The 9,103-nt window shown below is 47.2% G+C and overlaps 1 protein-coding gene across 3 annotated transcripts in view; it reads left to right on the top strand.

Moving 5' to 3' along the window:
• LOC131708993 (zinc finger protein 79-like) overlaps window positions 1-9,103 on the top strand; it is a 181,304-nt gene extending 172,201 nt beyond the window's left edge. For 2 of the 3 annotated variants that reach the window (XM_059010584.1, XM_059010583.1), the window contains exons 2-3: window positions 2,185-2,695; window positions 7,831-9,103. In XM_059010584.1, coding sequence (XP_058866567.1) covers window positions 2,215-2,695; window positions 7,831-8,288 — 939 coding nt within the window. In that variant the 5' untranslated portion in view covers window positions 2,185-2,214 and the 3' untranslated portion in view covers window positions 8,289-9,103. The remainder of the gene's footprint in view (window positions 1-2,184; window positions 2,696-7,830) is intronic. The other variant, XM_059010585.1, reaches the window with a different exon arrangement.

Here is a 9,103-nt window from a genome sequence, read left to right as displayed (position 1 = left end):
GAAATTAATAAGTTTCATTTGACTCCAATTCTATACATTTGGGCAGCAGTGTGAAGTAGTGGTTAGGGCTCTGGACTCTTGACCGGAGGGTCATGGGTTCAATCTCAGGTGGGGGACACTGCTGCTGTACACTTGAGCAAGGTACTTTACCTACATTGCTCTAGTAAATACCTAAATGTATAAATGGGGAATTGTATGTAAAAATAATGTGGTATCTTGTAACAATTGTAAGTCGCGCTGGATAAGGGCGTCTGCTAAGAAATAAATAATAATAATTTTACTAGTCCCGTTTGAAAATGAAATGCAGAAGTATAATATATGCACCGGTATTTGTCATTCACAACACAATAGTTGTAATTTCTACAAGCTCTTGTCTGTGTTATTCACACCCCATTCTAGGTGGCGCTACCACGATCCTGCATGTGATTCTCCACACCCCTCTTGCACGGGTCGTTTTGTTTTGAAGACGGGTCTGCTCCTTTTAGAATCTGCAGCGCATGCGCAGACCGCTGTCCTTACAAAGGGACCACCAAAGGTGCCTGAGAGGACACTGCACTCTGATTGGTCATCATATTATGCGAGAAGAGCTTCAGTGACGTCTAAAGGGGATCCTGCAGTCATTTCATAAACACACAGTCGGGTTTTTATTTAGTATTTTTATTTCCAAACAGCTTAAGATAAAATTAAAAAAAAAATCCATCATAAGGTTAAAAAACGACATTATACTTTTTTTTCTTTATTTAAATGCTTTTGCAAGGCGTGGACGATAAAAAAAAAAGAAGAAAGTAAGTTACATTTTGTTTAAATTTAAGTTTAGTTGTTTTTGACGCGCGTGTGTGTGTCATGGTCTTTGTTTGCTGAATGAACAGGCATGACGTCATCAAGAAGACCGAGTCCATTTAAAATATAACAATTCAACTAAAATACACCGGGGACACGAATAAGCAATCAGGTAACGTTGTTTTTTTATGTTTAATATATTACAGTATTTTACTGTATTTACCACCCGGGTGTTGTACTTCTCTGGTGAATTTGTAGCCGGAACAATGTATTTAGGCACAAAATTAATCAGTGTAACAGTTTTTGACGCAACATTTACGGGCGAGTCAGTAAAACTGCTCAGCTGTCATAAATCACACATCCCTACCCACGCATTACATACAAACAGGAATTATAATTCGAGGATTTTCTGTTTTCTATTACCACAAATGTTGTCAAAGTTTTGCTCGGTGAGCTTTAATTGTGTCATCTAAATAACAATAAAGTGAGGAAAACACATACATTGTGAATTTATTTATGAAATATAGGTCAAAACATTACTGCGTATGATCTTTCAGTATAGGGCGCTGAGCGTCGGGAGTAGCAGCCACTATTGAGTGAAAAAGTTTCAATAAATAAAATTTAAATGTGCGCAAGACCTCTTTTTTTTGTTTAAAAAATAAATTGGCACACACTGTGTGTATGAAGATCACAAGCTGGAGTTACAGTAACACACGACCTGTGATCAGAACTGCAACAGCCGATTAGCAGGTAGAAAGCACGGGTGCAAACAGTGTGATCATTATAATATGACGTCATTGGTGTGTGTGTCCAATGGGAAGGCACGTCACTTTCAACAGTGAAGACGTACAGTAAAGAAAGACTGCTTTACACACTCCAAACAGCAGGCTAACCAAATGAATGGACACGAAATATTCATAACACATTCCCATCCTTAAACTAGCACACAAAAATAGATGAAATTCAACACGAAACGTATTAGGATTTGACTGGTATGATTTCCAACACACAAGCCCTTCATAAAATGTGTGGGCACAGTGACGCACAAGGGAAATGCTTCTGGAGAACATGGGCATGACCTGAGGTGAAACATCCCGGCTCCATGCAGAGACACTGAAGTCAAAGTTTGTTTTGTTCACAACTGCTGAGGTCCGGGCAGGGTGTTTTGTGGCAGTATAACATTTATGTTATTTTTTTTTCCCCCTTGATTGTTTTTCGTTTGCTGGTATGCAGTACTGTCTTTTTTTCTTACCAGTATATATACTGGCTTATACTGCCCCACTTTAACCACTGATTAGAAATTCTGTTCCTTCAATATTAAAGCCACCCCTGCTATTTTTGTCGGCCCCTTGAATGGCCTTCATTAACCCTGTATTTAAATAAATACATGCATTTGTTTTTCAGCAGCTACTAAACAGAATCCCGTGTGCTGCCATGGACAGTGTGAAGATGGAATCTGTCCAGATTAAAGAGGAGTTCCCTGAACTTGAACCTGCCCCCATTAGAGTGGAGTTCTCTGGGCTGGCTTCCCTCCCCATTAAACAGGAGCTCTGTGAGATGCAATGTGACAGCAGTCAGCCAGAGGTCTCTGAGATTAAAGCTGAGCACAATGAATTGGAGATCCCCCAGACAGAAGAACCCCTTCCTGTGAAACAAGAAGAGGTGCTGGAAACTGTCCGTATTAAACAGGAGCCCCCTGAAGTAGAGTTTGACCACATGGAACCAGTGAAGGAAGAATCCGAGGACTTCAAACCAAACATCCCTGAGCTGGAGCCTGTACGCCTGCGGGAGTGTAGCGTGGTGCTGGAGAGAATCTGCGTGAGAGAGCAAGGCGCTGGAGAGGAAGGCTCTCCCAACAGCATGCAAGGAGGTGGAAAGGAAGACGGGCGCTCCCATTCAGAATGCAGTCTAGCAGGTGAGTGACTCCCAGTAGCTGTGACATTGTCATTCTAGATTGCGTGAAATCCACAGTGTGGTTGAGAGGGAGGGAGCATGTAGGTTACATTACTAGCTATTTGTTTTTCCTGTACAACTCCAACCAGTTCAAGATAGGACTCTCTAGTAGCTAGATAGTAGCTCACACAGGGAGCTCACAGGGGAACTCACACAGGGGAGCTCACACAGGGAGCTCACACACAGGGAGCTCTCACACAGGGGAACTCACACAGGGGAGCTCACACAGGGGAGCTCTCACACAGGGGAGCTCACACACAGGGTATCACACACAGGGGAGCTCTCACACAGGGCAGCTCTCACACAGGGCAGCTCTCACACAGGGGAGCTCACACAGGGTAGTTCACACAGGGTAGTTCACACAGGCAGCTCTCACACAGGGGAGCTCTCACAGGGGAGCTCTCACAGGGGAGCTCTCACACAGGGGAGCTCACACACAGGGGAGCTCACACAGGGAGCTCTCACACAGGGGAGCTCACACAGGGGAGCTCACACACAGGGGAGCTCACACAGGGCAGCTCTCACACAGGGGAGCTCACACAGGGAGCTCTCACAGGGGAGCTCACACAGGGAGCGCTCACACAGGGGAGCTCACACACAGGGGAGCTCTCACACAGGGGAGCTCTCACACAGGGCAGCTCTCACACAGGGGAGCTCTCACACAGGGCAGCTCTCACACAGGGCAGCTCACACAGGGTAGCTCACACAGGGGAGCTCACACACAGGGTAGCTCTCACACAGGGCAGCTCACACACAGGGGAGCTCTCACAGGGGAGCTCACACACAGGGGAGCTCTCACACAGGGCAGCTCTCACACAGGGCAGCTCTCACACAGGGCAGCTCTCACACAGGGTATCTCACACAGGGCAGCTCTCACACAGGGCAGCTCTCACACAGGGGAGCTCTCACACAGGGTATCTCACACAGGGCAGCTCTCACACAGGGCAGCTCTCACACAGGGGAGCTCTCACACAGGGTATCTCACACAGGGCAGCTCTCACACAGGGCAGCTCTCACACAGGGGAGCTCTCACACAGGGTATCTCACACAGGGCAGCTCTCACACAGGGCAGCTCTCACACAGGGTATCTCACACAGGGCAGCTCTCACACAGGGGAGCTCTCACAGGGGAGCTCTCACACAGGGGAGCTCACACAGGGTATCTCACACAGGGGAGCTCTCACACAGGGGAGCTCACACAGGGCAGCTCACACAGGGCAGCTCACACAGGGAGCTCACACACAGGGGAGCTCACACAGGGCAGCTCACACAGGGAGCTCTCACACAGGGGAGCTCACACAGGGGAGCTCTCACACAGGGTATCTCACACAGGGCAGCTCTCACACAGGGCAGCTCTCACACAGGGTATCTCACACAGGGCAGCTCTCACACAGGGCAGCTCTCACACAGGGCAGCTCTCACACAGGGGAGCTCTCACACAGGGTATCTCACACAGGGCAGCTCTCACACAGGGCAGCTCTCACACAGGGTATCTCACACAGGGCAGCTCTCACACAGGGGAGCTCTCACAGGGGAGCTCTCACACAGGGGAGCTCACACAGGGTATCTCACACAGGGGAGCTCTCACACAGGGGAGCTCACACAGGGCAGCTCACACACAGGGGAGCTCTCACACAGGGGAGCTCTCACAGGGGAGCTCTCACACAGGGGAGCTCACACAGGGTATCTCACACAGGGGAGCTCTCACACAGGGGAGCTCACACAGGGCAGCTCACACACAGGGGAGCTCTCACACAGGGGAGCTCTCACACAGGGCAGCTCTCACACAGGGGAGCTCTCACACAGGGAGCTCACACACAGGGGAGCTCACACACAGGGAGCTCTCACACAGGGGAGCTCACACACAGGGGAGCTCACACACAGGGGAGCTCACACACAGGGAGCTCTCACACAGGGTAGTTCACACAGGGTAGTTCACACAAGGAGCTCACACAGGGGAGCTCACACACAGGGGAGCTCTCACACAGGGGAGCTCACACAGGGAGCTCACACAGGGAGCGCGCACACAGCGAAGCTCTCACACAGGGGAGCTCACACAGGGGAGCTCACACAGGGCAGCTCTCACACAGGGCAGCTCTCACACAGGGTAGCTCTCACACAGGACAGCTCACACACAGGGAGCTCTCACACAGGGGAGCTCACACACAGGGCAGCTCTCACACAGGGCAGCTCACACACAGGGAGCTCTCACACAGGGGAGCTCTCACACAGGGGAGCTCACACACAGGGGAGCTCACACACAGGGGAGCTCACACACAGGGAGCTCTCACACAGGGTAGTTCACACAGGGTAGTTCACACAAGGAGCTCACACAGGGGAGCTCACACACAGGGGAGCTCTCACACAGGGAGCTCACACAGGGAGCGCGCACACAGGGAGCTCACACAGGGAGCGCGCACACAGGGAACGCTCACACAGGGGAGCTCTCACAGGGGAGCTCTCACAGGATAGTTCACACAGGGTAGTTCACACAAGGAGCTCACACAGCATAGCTCACACAGGGAAGCTCACACACAGGGCAGCTCTCACACAGGGAAGCTCACACAGGGAGCTCACACAGGGAAGCTCACACAGGGAGCTCACACAGGGAAGCTCACACAGGGAGCTCACACAGGGGAGCTCACACAGGGAAGCTCACACAGGGAGCTCACACAGGGTAGTGCTGCGTGCGCAACTTGTAATTTACGTTGTGCTTCATTCACCCTCGGCACCCCTACCATGTGACCATAAACAGGGTATGGGAGGCGGAGAACACTGAAAATAGTGATTACCCTCTGAGAATATATTGGTGATCCACGGCCAGTACCCTGTGAACCTTAGGTTTAGGGTTAGGATCAGACCTGATAAACACAATCAGAATGATCAAACAAATAATCTATAAGGCGCTAACACAACCTAAACACTTACTCTGCTATTATCTTCCTGAGCACACCAATGCAGTTTTGTACAAAAAAACTGCAAAACAGGGACGATTTAACAATGTTACTGTTTCTGACCGGGACAAAAAATGAAGGTTGTCAGGTAATCGTTTCAATAAATATCGATGATTGTACTGCTCACATACATTTTCACTCCAGTCCTCTTTATATCAATGTATATAATGTGGAATTGAATCGATCAAAAAATACATACCCGTCCCCACGTGCTGCTACAACTGTTTAAATAACGTACCTGTAATATAGAGTGACACGTCCCCACGAGCTGCTACAACTGTTTAAATAACGTACCTGTAATATAGCGATACCCGTCCCCACGTGCTGCTACAACTGTTTAAATAACGTACCTGTAATATAGAGATACCCGTCCCCACGTGCTGCTACAACTGTTTAAATAACGTACCTGTAATATAGAGTGACACGCCCCCACGTGCTGCTACAACTGTTTAAATAACGTACCTGTAATATAGCGATACCCGTCCCCACGTGCTGCTACAACTGTTTAAATAACGTACCTGTAATATAGAGTGACACGTCCCCACGTGCTGCTACAACTGTTTAAATAACGTACCTGTAATATAGCGATACCCGTCCCCACGTGCTGCTACAACTGTTTAAATAACGTACCTGTAATATAGTGATACCCGTCCCCACGTGCTGCTACAACTGTTTAAATAACGTACCTGTAATATAGCGATACCCGTCCCCACGTGCTGCTACAACTGTTTAAATAACGTACCTTTAATATAGAGTGACACGTCCCCACGTGCTGCTACAACTGTTTAAATAACGTACCTGTAATATAGAGTGACACGTCCCCACGTGCTGCTACAACTGTTTAAATAACGTACCTGTAATATAGCGATACCCGTCCCCACGTGCTGCTACAACTGTTTAAATAACGTACCTGTAATATAGAGTGACACGTCCCCACGTGCTGCTACAACTGTTTAAATAACGTACCTGTAATATAGTGATACCCGTCCCCACGTGCTGCTACAACTGTTTAAATAACGTACCTGTAATATAGCGATACCCGTCCCCACGTGCTGCTACAACTGTTTAAATAACGTACCTGTAATATAGAGTGACACGTCCCCACGTGCTGCTACAACTGTTTAAATAACGTACCTGTAATATAGTGATACCCGTCCCCACGTGCTGCTACAACTGTTTAAATAACGTACCTGTAATATAGAGTGACACGCCCCCACGTGCTGCTACAACTGTTTAAATAACGTACCTGTAATATAGAGATACCCGTCCCCACGTGCTGCTACAACTGTTTAAATAACGTACCTGTAATATAGAGTGACACGTCCCCACGTGCTGCTACAACTGTTTAAATAACGTACCTGTAATATAGCGATACACGTCCCCACGTGCTGCTACAACTGTTTAAATAACGTACCTGTAATATAGAGATACCCGTCCCCACGTGCTGCTACAACTGTTTAAATAACGTACCTGTAATATAGTGATACCCGTCCCCACGTGCTGCTACAACTGTTTAAATAACGTACCTGTAATATAGAGTGACACGCCCCCACGTGCTGCTACAACTGTTTAAATAACGTACCTGTAATATAGCGATACCCGTCCCCACGTGTTTAAATAGCGTACCTGTGATTTATTTTAATTGTTCACATCCTGACAACTTTTTACGCTTATAAATTTAAAGTCTGTTAACACTAGAACCGCCGCTGTTATACTCGTACTTAAAACCACTGCCGGCAGACAATGTGACCGTTACATTTTAAACAACATCAATATTAAAATGAAAGACACACTGTCACATGGGGACGTGTAACGCTATATTTTCCAGAACTATGCTACTCACTCTGAGTTAATTAAAAAATATATAATTGTAAAGTGGGTTGGAGAATATAAACCTGAAACATTACAGGAGAACTTTGAAGGCAGATTTTGATCCCAGGGCTCGGTTTCACCAGCATCAGTCTTTAGTGACAGTTTTTACACAAAGTGAAGGCTTTAAGTTTAACTTTGTGTTTTTAAACTGGTGTACCCCAGTGCAAGCCCACAGCTGAAATTCACATGCTTTAATCCACTCCTCCACCCAGCCACATGCCCGAAGCCTACAAGCAGTCCATCTTATTTTCTTTCCTGTTCATATTTTCCAGGTTCCAGTCCAGCAGCTAAAGTGAGAGCGGGCGGTGGAGAATATCCTGACTGTGGGAAAGGTTTCAACCAGTTGAGGAATTTAAAAATACACCAGCGAACTGACACAGGAGAGAAACCGTATCGCTGCTCTGACTGTGGGATGAGTTTCAGTAGGACAGGTAGCCTTGTTTCACACCAGCGAATTCACACAGGAGAGAAACCTTATCGCTGCTCTGACTGTGGGAAGTGTTTCAGTCTGTCAGGAACCTTGAAAAAACACCAGCGAAATCACACAGGAGAGAAACCGTATTTCTGCTCTGACTGTGGGAAGAGTTTTAGTCGGTCAAACAGCCTTGTTGTCCATCAGCGAATTCACACAGGAGAGAAACCGTATCGCTGCTCTGATTGTGGGAAGAGTTTCAGTAAGACAGGTGGCCTTGTTTCACACCAGCGAATTCACACAGGAGAGAAACCTTAAAGACCATATTCAGTGGGACTTTACACTCGTGAGGGAAAAAATGTTAACCTTGCATTATGAATCCCTGTGTAATTACTGTTTTGTGTCAGAAAGTGGGCGGAGACGCGGACACGTCACAAGAGGCTTCTCTGCTGTCAGTTTAACTCAGGCTGTCAATGCAGTCAGTGCCTGGGAGCGGGAATATGCAGAAAGGAAACTATTCTGCACCTCATCTGATGGACGAGTCAGGAGAAATTGATAACTCAGTGTGGGGAATGAGTTTCAGGGTTTAGCATTTAAACTGCATAGACTTGAAAATAAATACATTGATGGGAACGAGTATCCCGACCCCGGTATGTAGCATCCCAGAGACAAGACTGCACCGTCCTTACTGGACAACCGCCTGGAGGGTTTGTCTTGTAAATTCATCATGATTCTAAAACTAATGAAAATGATAGTGTCCCATGGCTGCATTGACATGAATGGCTGAATATTGCATGACGTGTCGCTTTGCAATGTGCATTGTCCATGCTTGTATTAGTGCTGCTCTTGTAAACTGCCCTGAGTAATAGCAGTGTAGAAAGCTTGTGTACGGATCTTAGGTACAGAAAGTCAAATTGTGTAATCTGAGTTCTAATGAGACTTGACTGTTCAATTAAACCTTGTGTGTGCTGATTGAATGATTTGATTGATATACAACAGGATACTAAACCATGCTAAAGAAAGAACAGAATACTGCACCGCTCTGTATCACCAGGATGTGTAAGCAATGTGCATTTCAATACCTTCCTGCATTGCTTGCTGTTCTCTGAGTTTAATAAAGTATTAGTATTAAA

The sequence above is a fragment of the Acipenser ruthenus genome, chromosome 41 (genome assembly GCF_902713425.1).
Source record: "Acipenser ruthenus chromosome 41, fAciRut3.2 maternal haplotype, whole genome shotgun sequence".
Taxonomy (NCBI): Eukaryota; Metazoa; Chordata; class Actinopteri; order Acipenseriformes; family Acipenseridae; genus Acipenser; species Acipenser ruthenus.
This window is presented reverse-complemented; position numbering and strand designations above follow the sequence as displayed.